The sequence below is a fragment of the Mus caroli genome, chromosome 7 (genome assembly GCF_900094665.2).
Source record: "Mus caroli chromosome 7, CAROLI_EIJ_v1.1, whole genome shotgun sequence".
NCBI classification, from domain to species: Eukaryota; Metazoa; Chordata; class Mammalia; order Rodentia; family Muridae; genus Mus; species Mus caroli.
In genome coordinates this window covers 86,991,627-87,008,808 of record NC_034576.1, presented here as the reverse complement: position 1 = coordinate 87,008,808, position 17,182 = coordinate 86,991,627, and the positions used below count along the sequence as shown (strand labels likewise).

The 17,182-nt window shown below is 43.1% G+C and overlaps 1 protein-coding gene across 1 annotated transcript in view; it reads right to left on the bottom strand.

Moving 5' to 3' along the window:
* Window positions 1-153: 153 nt before the first annotated feature.
* Ctxnd1 (cortexin domain containing 1) overlaps window positions 154-17,182 on the bottom strand; it is a 46,866-nt gene continuing 29,837 nt past the window's right edge. The window contains exons 2-3 of the mRNA XM_029479219.1: window positions 3,169-3,305; window positions 154-2,160 (exon numbers count right to left, since the gene is read on the bottom strand). Coding sequence (XP_029335079.1) covers window positions 1,922-2,101 — 180 coding nt within the window. The 5' untranslated portion in view covers window positions 2,102-2,160; window positions 3,169-3,305 and the 3' untranslated portion in view covers window positions 154-1,921. The remainder of the gene's footprint in view (window positions 2,161-3,168; window positions 3,306-17,182) is intronic.

Here is a 17,182-nt window from a genome sequence, read left to right as displayed (position 1 = left end):
TGTGTGTGAGAGAGAGAGAGAGAGAGAGAGAGAGAGAGAGAGAGAGAGAGACAGACAGACAGACAGACAGACAGACAGACAGACAGAGAGAGACAGAGATAGAGACAGAGACAGAGAGACAGAGACAGAGGCAAAGAGACAGAGAAAGAGAGAGAGAAAGACAGAGATACAGAGACCGACAGACAGACACACACATACACACACACACACCATACCCTGGAAAACCACCTTGATAAGAGTGTCCACATTCAGGGGTCATGTTGTGTGTGTGATAGTGCTTTGGAAAGTCATTTCCCAGGTAGCCTAATGTGCATGGGGACCTAGGGCTTGAGTGTGGGTGGTGCAGAAGGCCCAAGGGCCACAGCACAGGTCTCCTTTGACAGGCAGCAGGTCCTACCCTGGAAGGACACAATAGGTACCCCTCATATATGTGAAAATAAATAGCAATAGTGATGATGACATGAGCCCATGTGCCTTGGTGTCTGGTATCCTGGTGTCTTGGTGTCCCTGCGAATGTCTGCTGGCCACTTGTGAATGTGGCACTGGCTGGGAGCTCTGGCTCTTAGAAGGCAAGGAGGGTTTGCTTATGTCCTCCCATTTTATCTCCATGACAACCTTGTGAGGTAGATGTTACACCCCCATTTTATAGATGACAAAATTGGAGCTCACAGGTGCTGATTTATTTAGGGGTCATATAATAAGGACACAGGAGTTGAAGCAGGTTGTGAAAGGTTGTGGGCTGTGACCTAGAAGCCTTGCAGCAAGGTCATAGACACACACACACACACACACACACACACACACACGGGACAGTGTGTGGGAGAAGATGATGAAGGAAAGACAACAGAAGAGACAAGCTATTCTCAGCTCCCACTTGTGACATGGCTGCTTTCACAGACAGACAGACAGACAGACTTCTCCTTCCCATATTTCAATGAGGAAATGGAGGCACCAAGAAGTGAGGTGACTTTTACAGCCTTTGAATAGCTGAAGCAGGTCTAGAACCCAGCTCTCTCCTGGAGCTCCTGTGATGCAGAGCTTCTGAAGGTTAGTGGGTGAAGTGATTCTTGTGAGTACATAGTAGAAAGTTAACCAGATTAAAGAAAACGACTATATTCAGCCATGGCCTAGCCAGTATACTCTCAGTCACTAAAACAGCCGTGGTATCTCGTGAGGCAGAAGATATTTAAGCTATCATACGGATCAATGCAGCATCATGCATATGGTGTGAATTACTAAAAAAATTCCTGTAAAAAAGACTTGAAGAAATATATCAAAATGATGGCTTCTGGGAGGTTGGATTTTAAGTGCTACTTACCCCCCTTTCCTTCTATTTATCTATATTTTCCCTAGTGTCTAAAATGCACATCTCATTTTTAACAGGAAAAATATATTCCCTCTGTATCTGAGTTTAAAAAAAAAAGTTTGGAAGTAGCTGTGTGCCTTGTGAGAATTTGCAGGAGAAGCCCCCCTGAAGTCTCCATCTTTCCTGCCTCATCAGTGCTAGTCTGTAGAGGGTACTGGGCTCTCAGCAACCCCTCAGTGCTGTGTAGTTGAAGGTCAGTCTCCTCCTGACCACTGTTTACAGACCAGAATATCTGGTTTTGGTCCAGATTTCAAAGGTGCCCTTGAGCCTGGGCTGGGGACCATCACTCTGCTGTCTGTCTCCCAGTGGAGTCCCAGGGTGACCTCCACAATCCTGAGTCATGGCTTAGCATTCCTCTCCCCCAAGGCTTCCCCAGACTGCCTTGGCTCAGGCATGCTGGCATTTCCCTCTGGTGGTTATGTGAGAGTCAGTAAGGCAAAGGTGAGCCTTCTCCATCTCTGGGTGGTTATAGCCACTCCCAGTCTCCAAGAGCTTGCAGGATGTTGGCCAGGGTGTACAGAGGTGTGTCCAGGACACTGAGACCTGTCATGTGCCTCAGTCATCCAGGTGCTGCTCCTCCCAGGTGGACGTGGGGATGGCACTGTAGGGGTCCATGATGACTTTGGCACAGCGGATGATCATGACTACGAGGAAGAGGCAAAGGAAAACGAAGCAAGCCAAGGTCAACCCCTTGTCCACATCCACATAGACGGGCTCGGGAGTAGGTTCCTCCATCCTGCAGCAGTGACTGTGGGATCCCAGAGCTCTGGCCTGACTGGTACCATTTTCTATCCCTGTAGAGAGAGTCAGTGAGGAAGTCAGGGCCACTTGTCTATGTAAGCTACCACCAAGGGCAGCAGCATACAGCTGAGGCCACCCCATCTCAGGGCATTCATATGGTTGCAACCCTATAACATGTAGGCAATCTTTGTTTCTAGCAAGATACACCCTAGGGTGATAGTGGTGGGGTGACAGTGACTCTCAACAGGACATAGGTGGAGTGGGCTGAGGGATCAGCTTGGGGCCAGTGCCCTGTAGCTGCCTCTACTCCAAAAGCCTTTGTCACAAGGGCAACATTCTCCACTCAGCAAAGGCAGTGGCAGAGCATGATCAAAACACTTTAAAAATGGTGGGTGAATATTTCTTAAGAATTTAGTAGAACCCGATTTCTAAAGAAACTGAGGGTTGAACAGCACGTAGGAACAGGCAGAAAAGAAGCTGCTGTTGTACATCAGTGGGAAGCAGGGGGAACTCATTCTTCTAGGAACTCCCCCATGGCTTGTGCCAGGGCTCAGTTTGCTTTGACAAATATGGCAGGCACAGAAGGGGCAAGGTTGGAGCAGTCAGGCAGACCCCAGTCCAGTTTCTGCTGCAGTTAACTGGTCTGTGCAGCATCGCTCAAGCACCTGGGAATGCCTTACAGACTTCCAGGCCCAATGCTCTGAGTGCAGAAGACAACATCTGTTTTATGGGGACCTGTGCATTAGGTAAAATTGAGCCTGTGTATAAAAGTCCAGCATAACCTCTGGGCCTGGGACCAGCTAGTTATAAGATAGGTGGGCTGACACAAGCCTAGGGGTGGGGCAGGTGAGGATGACTAGCTTAGTTCCTAGTGAGGTCAGTTGCAGGGCAGAGAGCATGGAGCTGAGAAGTCTGTCCAGTTCCCTACACACACTCATTTTGTAATTATAGATGCTTAAGCTACAAAGCTGGTAAATGAAAGTCAATACCCAGACACCCCAACCTTAAACATCCTCATTTGCCCTTACACCTCTGTCCTCAGCCATCCCTGGGCCACTGACCTGCCAGCTGGAGTGATCACCACTTCAGGAAGACCCTGGGTTGAGCTGTTCCAGGAGACAAGATGGACAGACAGCTGAGCATCACAGCTGGAGCCAGTGAGTCAGCACGGCTTCTCAAAGAGCAGAGCTGTAGGTGGCTGGAACAGAAGAACAGAAGACTGGCTGTTTCTGGAGATTTCTACTCCAAGTGAGACCATGGCTGAGCAGGAAGGAAGCATGCCTTACAGCACCTCCATACACTTTCTGGCACATGCTGGATTTTCTTTCCTTTTTTGTTTTTGTTTTTGTTTTTGTTTTTTTTCCAAATTAGTTTTTTAAAATTGCATACAAAGAGGTGGGTTTCGTTATGACATTTTCATACAGACTTTGTTTCATCGGTCTTTCCCCACTCCTCTGCTGCTCTCCCAGGTCCCTGTGGGGACGCCTCATTGTGATTTCAAGGACATTGATTCTATTACCTTTGTTTCCTTCCCCTTCCCAGCCTGACTTTATGATCTCTTTCCTCCCCTTCCTATTGCCCCCTCTTCAGCTTCTTGTGATCCATCTCACTGGACATCTTCATAGTCTGTTTTTTAAAAAGTATATTATTTTTATTAATTATTTGAGAATTCCATAGATGAAATACTGGAATGTGGAAAAGTCCAGGCTTGTTTGGGGTCTCAGAGCGATGCTGCAGAGGCACCTGGGGAAGCCCAGGATTCTACCATCCCTCCCCAGGTTTCCGGCCCTGCAGCCAGCATGGTGTCCACATGGTCAATTTTTGCTCCTGGGTTTAGACACAGCTCAGTCCTCTAGTTTGATAAGATCTGACTGAAGTTCTGAACAAGTGACCTCAAGTAAGTGTCAGGAGCTCTGTACATTGTAGGGGTCAGACCTCAGCAGATTCATTTTGTGGCCCTCTCATACCTTGTCTTGCCCTCAATCTTGTAGGTTCACCCCATGGGAATATATTCAATGTCTCCTGGCCTGAGGGTGAGTGTCAACAAAAGAATGTGGCCTCAAAAAGCAGATTCCCCCATGCTACCCTCCAGATGGGGGAAACACTCATTAGCTTTAATTACTAGGAGGGCACAGGTTCCAGCTAGCTTTGTGTCAATGTGAGGACATGACATCCAGGAGGGAACTTAACATGGAACTCAGCTGCTGTGTCTGAGGAACTGAGTGGTACGCCTTCACAGTCTCCTGCTCAGTCGGCTCCAACATAATTGCATCCTCTTTTGGCACTGATGCGGCTGGCCTAATCCAGTGTTTATCCATACTTTGGCTGCAGATAGAAGGTGGCTGAACAAGTGACATTTGGGAGTGGGGGGAGTAGTTTCTGGGTTGACCCTGCAACTGGTCAAAGCTTGTAGTATCATGGCTGGGGTATAGAAGAACCAAGCAGAAAAGAGTCCTGCCAGATGCCATGGGAATTCAGGATGCAAAATAAAGAACACAAACTCAGGAACTGGGAGAAAAGCCTCAGAGTTGTAGAAAAACTTAGAAATAAGGTGGTCACAACGGTGAGGGTGCCTAGACCCAGGGCTTGTGTGAAAATTTGCATACTATGCTAGGACAAATTGGAGATGCTCAAGGAGGGTCTCTGCCCCTGCTCTCCACTTTATGCCTTTTCCTTTGGGGGACCTTAGTTGGACTCATAACCAGCATTGGTAAAATTTGCTAACATGCCAGTCACGACTGATACCCCACAAAGCGAGACCTTATTTGTTTGTTTGCTTTTAATCATGTGAGTATGAATTTAAAGTCAACAAAACGTCGTAGAGTCAAAGGCTGCTTGACAGAGGGGCTGGAGAGAAGGCTCAGTCAGGAAAGGAAACTTGAAGCACAGGGAAGGGCCTGTGTTCCATCTCTAGAACGCCATCTTAGGGAGAGCCAGCATGAAGCTTGTTGGCATGCCAGCCTAGAACCTACTTGATGAGTTTAGAACAGTGACAGAGAAGAGAAGAAATAAAAGGCAGACATGCTGGGAGGAATGACACCTGATGCTGTCCTCTGGCCTCTGAGTGTATGAGCACACGTGTGCATTCATACCTGCCCACATAAGTTCTCCTCCCTCTCCCTCTCCCTCTCCCTCTCCCTCTCCCTCTCCCTCTCCCTCTCCCTCTCCCTCTCCCTCTCCCTCTCTTCCACGCCCCCGTCCCTCGGATGCAGGTGGCTGGGGATCTGCTTGTGCAGATACATTGAAACATCGTCAGAATTGGGAATACAGATTTAGAATTTCATCTCTAATCCTGTCAACATAAGTCCAGTTCTGCTATGGCCCACATCTGAGGGGTGTCTTCACATGTGTTTGCTGCTTTATAACTGCTGCTCTTCTTCTCTGGGGGCCAAGCGGTCACAGGACAAAGTCAGACTTAGTCCAGACAATCCACTAAGGATTATTACTAAGTATTGATTTAAACTAGCTCGACATGGCAGCACATATTAGTATCGGGAAGTAGCATGATGAAACTCACTCCACCTTCCATCTACTCCATTCAGACACAATGAGCCAGAGGCAGTTTTGTGGGTCTTGTCTGATTTTGGAGGGCAGGGTCCAAAGGAGGAGGAGAGGCAGTACCTCAGGTTGTCCTACTGCCTCTACCCTATAAGTGCTTGAATTATAGGCATAAACCACTATGCACAGCTGGTGTATGGACCTTTGCACAAGGCCACTATTGTCATTAGATTGAGACCCCACTACCATGACATGCTCTTTTTGTATATTTTTTTATTTTTAAAATTAGGATATAATACTTTATTTATTACTATGACATTTGCAACCCAAGTGTATTTTAGTGGGTTCTCCTCTCCCCCTCTCTCTCCACCCCTGCTATCCCTGATTCCTTACTGCAGCTCCTCCTTCAGCAACTGTTTTTTCATGAGCTATGTGTGTATCTGACCACTTATGATCTTTTCTTCTCATCTGTCTCAATCTTATTCACTTCCTAAAATCCCTACCTTCAAAACACTGTGAGCATGTGGATCTGGGGTTAGAGTTCAACACAGGGCACTGAGTTGGTAGAGGACACTGCCACCAGAAGCCAGGGCTAGGCCACCCCTTCTGGCCTCCAGATGACAGCTCATGTTTGGCCTCTTCCTTCCAGGCACCCTGGGCAGAAAATGAAGGTTTTGAAAGAGCTTGCCACTTGTCACCAAAGGGATCAGCAGCAGGCTGCAGCGACATTGTGAATTCATGCAGGGCAACCCGAATCAGCGTTGACCACGAGCATTAATCAGCTTGGTCTATAAATAGAAGCAGAACCATTATAGAAGGTGACCTGTCTGAATCAGCTCCCCAGCTGACAAATTGCTTAAGTGGATGGCGTTTACTCAGGTCACAAGGAGCCAATCACAGTGTCTAGTGGGAGTATACTTGGTCGCCACACTCCTCTATCGGAACACTTAGTTGGGCTGTCAGAATGGTGCTAGTGCTTGGTAGGTAATGATCGAAGCCATGATGACAGTCAAGGCTTGGAAAAACATGGCTTGAGGAACTGGTGGAACTCCATATTGGGCTTAGGATTTAGCTTCCAATATCTGAACATCTCTAGCCTTTCAGAATCCTCCAGAGCAAGAATGCAGCATGTCACAGCACTGTTTCAGGTAGGAGAAAAGAGCATTTCTGCTAAGAGCATGTGTGGTCATTGTACCACACTTTTAGCTACCATACCTATTCTATAGTGTAGCTCTGTAACATGGCACTTGTGCTGTTGCTTTCCAAGATTCCCCTTGTCATTCCATACACACAGCCTCCAGGCCCTGAGCAGTTCTCAGGATCCTAACAGCTCACTACCACAACTTCCTAGACCCTTACTACTAAGCTTCTAAGGATTATGCTCTCAACATGCTCCATGTACACAACTGAGAGGACCTGAGTCATCACCCTAGAGTGGCCCATAGCCAAAGATGGATGCTATAAATTTGGGGAATACAGATTCTAGGCTTGGATGGAGACAAACTTTGTTATATAATTTAAACATCTTGGTGCCTTGGAGCCAAGGAGGTGAGAATGTCTTTCTCCCGAAGCTGCATGTTTACTGGGCTTCTTGTTCGACTTGTCAAAATCCTATGGCAGTTTCTCATGGAGTACACTAAGATTAAATCCCACACATCAGTTGTCTCAGAGACTGCTTTGACAGACAGCTGACCCCAAACAGACAGACATTGACTTTTTTTAGTTGTCCTATACTGAGATGTTAAACTCCCACTGAAAGCTAGAGTACGTACTTAATGTGTTTGTGATGCTCAAATGAATTAGACCTAATCCTTGCCTTCAAACATTTCAGCCTATTCCATTGAGGGGCAGAAAGGGAAAGAATTATGATGTTGACAGCAGGAAGCCATGTTCTCTAGAAAAGGCCAAGGATGGGATTGGACAACCTTTTAATAACAGTGAGAAAATTAGACACACCACACATGGGTCCCCACAGCCATCACAGCAGCAGTCGAGGTTAGAGAGGTGAGTGTCCAGACAGGAGGCTTGGAGGACCCTTTGGTCCAGGACAGTCATTGGAGAGAAACAATGTTCTTGAGATAACATAGCAATAGAGTCACAGCCAGTTTAGACTAAAATGGACAAAATGAAATAGAATTCTGCATGCTGATGAAAGATATGCTACTCTTTAGACAAAGAAGTGTCTGGGAGATCAGTCTTAACACAGAGCACAGAATGTGGGTAGGAAGGGAGCATCTAACTAAACAGAAACAGAATCTCAGGGTTTGGAGACTGCTTGCCGTTTTTCTGATTGCATTTTGAAACTTCTTGGGACTGATGACTCCTAGTCCCCTTCCATTTGTTTTTCCTCCTTTGAAATGAGAAAGCATTTAACAGCTGTTTGGCACCAGTCACACCACTGTGTTTTTGGAGCAGATAATTTGTTTTCCAGGTCCATAAAGAGAGAAGAATTTTCCCTGAGATGGCTCATACTGAGTCCTCACCCTCGTCTTACAGAGATGATGTGATTTGGGATCTCGATTTGAGGCTGCAGTGAGCTGAAAGTTTGGGGGATGTTAGAATGAAATGGATATATGTAGGGATAGCTTGAGTCTTTGGGGCCAGAGAGTGGACTGTGGTAGGCTGAATGTTGCTTCCCACAAATTCACAATATAATCCTTGGAAGGATTTTGAAGGGACTTCGAAGATGTGATTATGTCAAGGATATATTATTCTGAGCTGCTCTGAGTAATCACAAGCATCCTATATATGAGGCAGAGGGTGTTCTGGCCATAGTAGAGGAGAAGGCAAGGTGACCACAAGCCAGGGCTGATGTGGCCAGGAGCCAGTAAATTCTGGCAGATTCTAGAAGTGGAAGAGACAGGGAATGGATTTTTTTCCAGAAACCTCCAGAAATAATCTAATACCTTGGTTTTAGTCCATTTAAGGTGTATTTTGGACATCTCATCCCCATAACCATAAATACATACTTTTGAATTTATTTCAACTCATAGTAGCTATCATATGGGCAATAGGAAACTATGAAGGGAATTTTGAAAACATTTCAGAATAGCGTAATTTTATTTATAATCCTTACTAATTTGTCTTTGAGATGTCTTTCCCTATCACAGTGGCAGTCATTTGTGAGCCATTTTAGGGAAGGATCTGCCCATTTGTCACTGTTTCTGTGTGGTTACAATAAGCATTCACTGTCTGCTTTGGTTTGGAACAGGGTTTCACCATGTAGCTAAGTCTGGCTAGTCCTTTTGATCCTTCTGTCTAGTCTGTAAAAGTCACAAGCTATCCCTAAGCTACACTATTCCCCTAAGTTTAGAGAAATGGGAACAAGTCAGCCAAAGGCACACGAGAGAGAGAGAGAGAGAGAGAGAGAGAGAGAGAGAGAGAGAGAGAGAGAGAGAGAGAGAGAGAGAAAAGAATTGTAAACAAACGCTTCTATTTCCTTTATTAAAATCAACTAATCTAGAGATTACTGTACCAACCACAAACATGTGACTGGATATACAAACTCATACACATAACTCATAAAATAGAATATTGTATTGTGCAGCTAAGAAAGGAAATATTTATATAGAAATGAGTCCCATAAACACCAAAGTAAAAAAAGTGTACCCAGTGTGTGATGAAGCTTGCCTTTGGTCCAAGCATTTGTGAGACAGGGACAGACTGATCTACGTGAGTTCAGTGCAAACCAAGTCTGCATAGTGACTTGCAAGTCCGCCTAGAGTGAGACCCAGACTCAAAGTAAATAAAAATTCGAAGAGAATTTTTTTCACTACGTTATAACAGAACCCTATACCTATTCGGGAACAACCACTCCTTTACAATTCTTCCTAAATCTGCTAGATTTTAATAACTAATATTCATTCTTTTTTTTTATATGCCACCTAAATGGATCATATAAATCCTATGCTGAGTCTCGCCAACAGAAAAGGGCAAAACGGAGAATCTGTCGTCATCCTGAAAATTCCTACAGTGAGTTATAAGGCCCAGAAATGTCCAAACTCAGGGTGTGGTATCTCAGAAATCATTTCAACAACTTTGTTCCAGGAGACCAGTGCCACGCAGTTCCTTTTCTAGACTACATTTCCCAGAAATACACGCGACTCTACACAACTTCCGGTGCAAACCTTCTCCAAAAACATACAGTGCTTCTCTGAGATTGGCCCCCTATCATGGAAGGGGCTCTATGTATTGTAGAGTTCCTGTCCGAGTTTGTATCTATGTCTAGGAATTTCACGCACAAAATTGAAAATGCGGAAGGAGCTCCTCGGCCTGCCTCAGGCGGTGCTCTGGCGGGAAATCCGAGAATGGATGCCATCTTCCCCGCCAGTTCCAATCGCGGACTACATTTCCCAGAAGCGTCCGCGAGTGCTAGGCAGCCCCTTCTTTTGCCTGCGGGACCCTCGTCGTCCGGGGACAAGAAAGTGCACGGCGAGCGGCCTAGGCCCTTGTTAAGGGTCCAAAGCTGCGGCCCTGGGGTCTGAAGGGAAATACCAGTCAGTATCTGAGATGTCAGGTCAGTGGGAGCTGGTCTAGCAGGGTGAGCAGCAGTGAGGCTTTGGCTCTGTGTAAGTGTGACCTTAAGTGACCCTAGGACGCAGTGAGTGCGTGGCTGTGATTTTTTAGGATTCTTTGGTGGGTGTGTCAATGACCTGTGAACATGCGCAGAGCTGTGTGTGTACGTATGCACGTTTTCTTTATTATGTGTGATTAATAACTTTGTGGCATTGTGTGTGATTGTGTCCCAATGTGTTTGGACCTATTGTGTGTAACGGTATAACTCCTGTGTATGTGGGATATCAGATAGCCAGTAATTATGCTTCCAAGACTGTTAATCAGAGGGGGACTGTGTGTATGTTTGTATACTATGTGTATTGGGTACCTGTGACTCTGAGGATGTTTGAGTGTGATTATGTAACTTTATGTGATACCATGAGCGTGGTTGGATGGAGCTGATCTTTGCTACTTTGTGGGTTCCTTTATTCACCGACCCTTTATAACCCCCTCCCCCCACACACACACACACAACAACACCCTCCCGCTAGATAGGAGAGAAAGAAAAATAGATAAATAGATGGGGAAGAGGGGGAGAGAGAGAGAGAGAGAGAGAGAGAGAGAGAGAGAGAGAGAGAGAGAGAGATCCTTGACTCTAATTTGTTTCTTCTTTGAGCATGACTGCTAACAAACCTTACCATACTCCCTGAACAACCAACCACCACCAATCCTGCTTNAGAGAGAGAGAGAGAGAGAGAGAGAGATTGAGAAAAGAACTTTGCCTACCTGATGAAGATTGACTCACTGGCATATTGTCAGAAAAACTGCACCTTAAAATTGAACCAAGGACCAAAACGAGGGAAGAAATTGGGCATCAGCTTTGGGCATGAGCTGTGACAGACAATGCCAATCATACAGCTGGAGAAAATGAGAGAAAGAAATTGTGCAAAGCTATGGAAAGCCTTCATCAAGGTATCATCAAGGCTGTAGCATCCAAGTGAAGGTATGGATTCTTGCCAGTGCAGCTTTACCTGGCCCTCCTTTTGACACGCTGGTTCATCAGGCTGTGGAGCTCTACCTCTTTTGATGGCAACACTGGTAAGCCAGAGTAAGAATACCAGGAAAGGCTGTGAGAAGACTGATCTTGCTTGGCCTTGCACTAAAGGACCCTCCTCTTGAAGCAGCCTTGGGGAACTCTTGTTCCTTACAGAATTACTCTCACACATTACATTCTTACTTTTAGTTGATGGGGCATGGAACAGTCCTACAAATGGACATTACCCTGCTCCTAAACAATGAAAAATTCTACACAATTGTGACACAGTGTCATGTAAGAAAAATACACACCATGGAGATACCTGTTCATGGGTGCAAATCTTGTGTGCATTGGTAGAGGACTTTGAAAAAGGGTAAATCTTTCTGTCTGCAAAATAAGGCAGCTCCATCTTAGGTGGTGTTTACAAAAGGAAAGAGCTGCCCTTCCCTAGCCTAGCCTACATTTTCTCACAGTCTCCCACTAGCCTAGGAATTGAATGTCCAATAGAAAATTCTGGTGAATTTGGGTTTGACACCCATGCTGGTCTCCTCTGAGCCTGCTTTCTTGTTGAGTTTCGTTATCTGCGCTGACACATGTATGTATCTATGCTTCTTGGATTTACCTTGCGGTGAGGCCCTTCTCTACTTAGCTCACATAATTGGTACGAACCTAGGGATCGTGATTCTCTTGTTGACTCTAGCCACACACCCATACCAGTGGTTCTCAAGCTTCTAATGCTGCCACCCTTTAATACAGTCCCTCAAGCTGTAGTAACCCCTGACCATAAAATTATTTTGTTGCTACTTCATAACTGAAATTCTGCTAGTGTTATAAATCATAATGTAAATATCTTATATGTAGGATACCTGATATGTGATTTCCAAAGGAGTCATGACCCACAGGCTGAGAACCACTGCCTTATGCCATTTTTCTCTTATTCAGTCCTCAGTCTAGCATTCAGCTTGGCTTATGTATTCCCTGCTAAGAACATTCTTCTGGTACATAGCTCATCGTGTCTCCTACCAGTGTTTTCCACTGCAAGGGAGAGGATAGCCACAGAGCCACATCCCACACCTAGCCTATGATGACATATGAGAAGTCTGAGTTCTGTCCATGAGTGGCTCTTATGCCTATTAGGCCTTCAATCTTTAACACCAAGGAGAGCTTTTCTACTCCTGAAGTTGAGAAAACCTGATGCAAATCTATCTTCTGACAACAAAGGTCATCATCTAGCCAAGAATCCAATTATACTTACAAGAGGAGAGAAAAAAATAGAAGGAATGTTTTAAAAGTTAATGAACAGTTCCCTGTATGGAAGAAAGAAAGCCTTACATCTTTTAGAAAGATCAAGCAAATTCAAGACACTTCAGAGGGAGAGAGACTCCAGTCTTCTTGGTGATAGCTCATTTTGAAAGATAACCCTGTCATATATAAAAAGATATAAAGAGAAAGGAGAAAATGGGTTATCTATAGAAGGGAAAATCTCATTCCTAGGGTCATGTAGACTTTCTACAGTTTACATTTGAGGCGAGCATCCACAGGGCGCAGAAGAAGAGGATTCGGCACTGAATGGGACTGTGCACCATTGAGAGCAACAGAACTCATTTCTTTAGACAGTAAAGGATCTTAACTATTCATGCATGCTAGACAGACACAGCCCTCATAGCAACAGCAACACATTCTATGACACAGTACTTCTCCACCAGGAACAAATAAAAGTGAGGAGTTCAAGTGCAGTAAAGACACGAGAGAATGAAAAATTTCAATAATCCATTCAACCAATTATAACAATTTGAAGCTAAGAATAATTTTTGGACTGCTTCATAATAATTTGCATCTTCAATTTCATATTATGATGACAAAAATTTGTGAGGGAGTGGTGCAGGACATTAGGATTATCTTTATATTGTTTGGATATTGCCAGTGAATATTACTTTTAACACATGATTAGAAAAGTATAGATTACAAAATATGTTTAGACATGTAGTGATAACTGGTAAAAATGATAGCAATGATGCAAATAATATGATCAATAAACTAATGGACATTGTTGTATTAGTATCTTGTATCTATTTGTATCTACTAACTGTATCTACTTTGTATCTACTAAAGCAATGAGTTTTACAAAAATATTTTTATATATACATGCAATGTACTTTGATCTTGTTCATTCTCCATTACTCTCTCCTGCTTCATCCCTTCTCGCATCCCTAATAATCCCCTCTGACTGTCATGACATTTCAGCTTTCAAGTTTTAACGTATAAAAGAAAACTTTTGATATTTATTTTTCTGAGTTTGGCTTATTTTGTTTAGGATGATGATTCTCATGCCTCCATCTATTTTCTTACATCTAAAGTAATTTCATTCTTTATGGTTAACTGAAACTCTAGTTATCAATAAACACTACATTTTTTTATCCTTTTATCCCTACAACAGAGAAAATGAATGTCCAGGCTGACCCAGGTCTTGTCCATTGTAAACAGTGCAGCAGTACGTTTATATTTCAAGTGTTATCTACTGCATGCAGACTTGAATCCCTTCGTGTATATAAACAGGAGTATTAAAGGCGGCTCATGCAGCAGTTTGGTGTTAATTTATTTTGAGGAACCCCTATATTGATTTACATGACCACTGGATAACTTATTTTCCCACCAAATACTGTATGAGGATTCCCTTTTTCCATGTATGCTTGCAAACATTTGTTGTGGTTTTCTTTATGATGGATATTATAACTGCAATGAAATAGAATACCAATGTAATATTTATTTGTTTGTTTGTTTGTTTGTTTGTTTGTTTGTTTATTCTGTTTGGTTGCTTTTAAAAACAAAAACATAAAACAAGACAAAAGGAACAGAATGTGACTCTGTAGCCCCAAATGGCCTGGAATTTACTAATTGGCCTTGTTTGGCCTCAAGCTTGTCCAGTTCTCCTGGCTTCCGCCTTTAAATGCTGAAATTACAAGTGTACCTACTCCACCATGCACAGGTTTCAGTGTAACCTTGCTTCACATTTCCCTGATGGTTGACATATAAATGTTTTCTTCATGTATCAATCAATCATTTTTCCTTCATTTGAAGAGTTCTCATCATTTCACTTGTCCCTTCCCCCTTTTTTATTGATGACTACTGGCTCTTTTGGTGCTTAGCTTTTTTGAGTTCTTTATACATTATGGATATTAATTGCCTATCAGATGAATAGCTGGTAAAGACTTTCTTCCATTATGTTAGCAGTCTTTCACTCTGTTATTTCCTTTGCTGGGTAGAAGCTGTTTAAATCGATATAACCCTATTTGCCAGCTCTTGCAATGATTTCCTGAGCTCCTGGAGTTCTTTTCAGAAAGTCCTTGCCTATGCTTAGATCTTGAAGTATTTGCTTTGCAATTTTTTGAAGTAGCTGCAAAGTTTCAGGAGTTACTTTAAGGTCAGTTTGAGTTGCCTTTGTAATGGGGGGTGGTTCGGAGAGGTGAGGCTCTACTTCCATTCTTTTGCATGTGGATATCCAGTTTTACCAGCACTGTGTGTTAAAAGAAGCCATCTCTTTTCTGATGTATGCTTTCAGCACCTTTGACAAGGTAACTGTAACTGTGTGGGCTTGTTTCAGGGTCCTCCGATCTATTCTGGGTCCCACAATCAACATGTCTGCTTTATATTCCTGCTATACTGCTTTACCCACTGTGGCTCTGTAGCATTGTTAAAGGCTACCTACAGCACTGCTCTTTGTGTTGAGGAGTTCTTTGAATATTTTGAGTCTTTTGTGTTTGCACATGAATTTTAAGGTTCCCCCCCCATTTCCTTGAAAAAAATAATTGGGACTTTAAGAAGATTTATTTATTTTTATTAATGTGTGAGTACCTGCATGAGTTTATGGGCAACATGTATGTTCAGGTCCTTGTGGAGACCAAAAGAGAGTGTCAGATCCCCTGAAATTGGAGTTCCAGGTAGTAATAAGCTGCTCAAAGTGGGTGTTGGGAACTCAACTCAAGTTCTTTCCAAGAGCAGTTTATGATCTTAACCTCTGAGCAATCTCTCCAAGCCTACATGTCATTTGGATTTTAAGGGGTTGTAATGAAACCATGTATCTTGTTAAGTGTTGTGGCCATTTTCATGATATTAATTTTGTTGAATAAAGGAGGTATTTTGATCTTCCAGGGCAGTGGTTCTTTGTGGGTTACAAAGCTCTTGACAAACCTGTGTCTCCAAACATATTTACATCATGATTCATAGCAGTAGCAAAATTACAGTTTTGAAGTAGCAACAAAAAGGAGCTACTGCTTCTAGTATATTTATTTTTGCTCTGATTATTGGCTGAAAAGTTTTATTCAAATATTAGAGTTTTATGGTGGAGCTCATAATGTCTAGAATCACAGAATCAGAAAGCAGGAATGTGTGGGCTTAGCATCCCTCTATTTTATTGTTTTTCTTTCCTTACTGCTCTGGCCAAGATTTCAACTACAACTGAGTAAGAGTGGCTATCATGACCATCCTTATATCATTTCCAATTTTAGAAGTGTTTCCAGTTTTCTCCTCACTTAGTACAACACTAATCAGTTTCTTATATGTCATCTTTATTATATGGTACTAATTTCTTTTGTGGTTGTGATAAAATCCCGTGACCAAGACAACTTAAGTAGGAAAAATTTGTTTTGGCTTCTGGTTCCAGGGAGAGAGTCCATAAGGTGGAAGAGGCATGGACGCATACAGCTGGAGCAGGAAGCTGAGAGAGCACATCTTCAACAACAAACATGAAGCAGGAAGAGTGAACTGGAAGTCCTCAAGACTACAAACCACAGTCGATGCATCCTCAGTGACCCATTCCTCTAGCACGGTTCCACTGACTAAAATTCCCAGAACCTACCTAAACCGTGACACCACACAGGACCAGGAATTTAAATGTCTGAGCCTATTAGGGGTCATTTCTCATTTAAGCAGACTTGAATATATAAAAATGCAGGAGCTTTTGTGGTTCGATGATAAGGCTCTTTAGGATGGCTCTTTGCCCCAGTACCACTGAACAAACCAGAAAATAATGCCAATCATCCCATTTGCATCTGACTGATGCATACATATCAGGTCTCTTGTATTAAACTGGGTTGGTTTTTTGTTTTTGGTTTGGAGTGCTGTATTTTTGCAAAGTGTACCTTCAGAGATATTTTGCTTAAAGCTCTACTGAGAGGCTCTCAACTCTTCCCTATAGTGTTGCTAAATGGCCTATGTTACAGTTTATTGTTTCTTAGAAAAATTGTAAGTCCATTCTGGGTTTTACCTGGTCTTTGTCTACCAGTTGCTCTTCAGCATCTTTCTATACCACCCTTTTCTGCCCATATCTGTGCCTTTTGTTTTAATGTTCTAGAGATTGAGAAATGTGCTAGGTGTCTACCACGCCATCTTTTCTCCATGCTAAAGGACATTATCATTGCTTGTAGAGATTATTCATTCTGTTTGGATGCCCACAGAACAACGATTTAATATACATTTACAAAGAATATTCACAAAAGTATATATAAATTCTAAAACATTTAAATTTTATGGGCAGCCATTCTAACCACAAAGAATTAAACAAATGAACAAACTGATAGCATTATGATTCAAATGTCATTAAAATAATTATTGGGTTAATGATAGAGTGTAATTACAGAATATTTAGAAAATCACTCTATGAGACTAGGATATAGTAAAACCCATTGGGCAAGATGAGTGACAGCTGTTTACTATACTCAGAGACAAAATCGTGACGTTCACCAGAGAAAAAGAGGAAACAAATGCAGTGAAGCAAACACTCAACCAAAGAAGCACCAAGGGCATCTGGAAGATAAGATTAGCAGAGTTAAGAGTAGTAGTTAATAATTGATAAAGCAAATCAGCCAAATTAAAAACAAGCCCATCAGCAGGTTCTTTGTTAAAGTCTGAATCTAGACAAACTTGAGATAAGTTTACTCTAGAAGAGAAGAACCAAATACACACCTCTAGGAAGGAAATGAGCTATAACTCTCTCTCTCTCTCTCTCTCTCTCTCTCTCTCTCTCTCTCTCTCTCTCTCTCTCTCTCTCT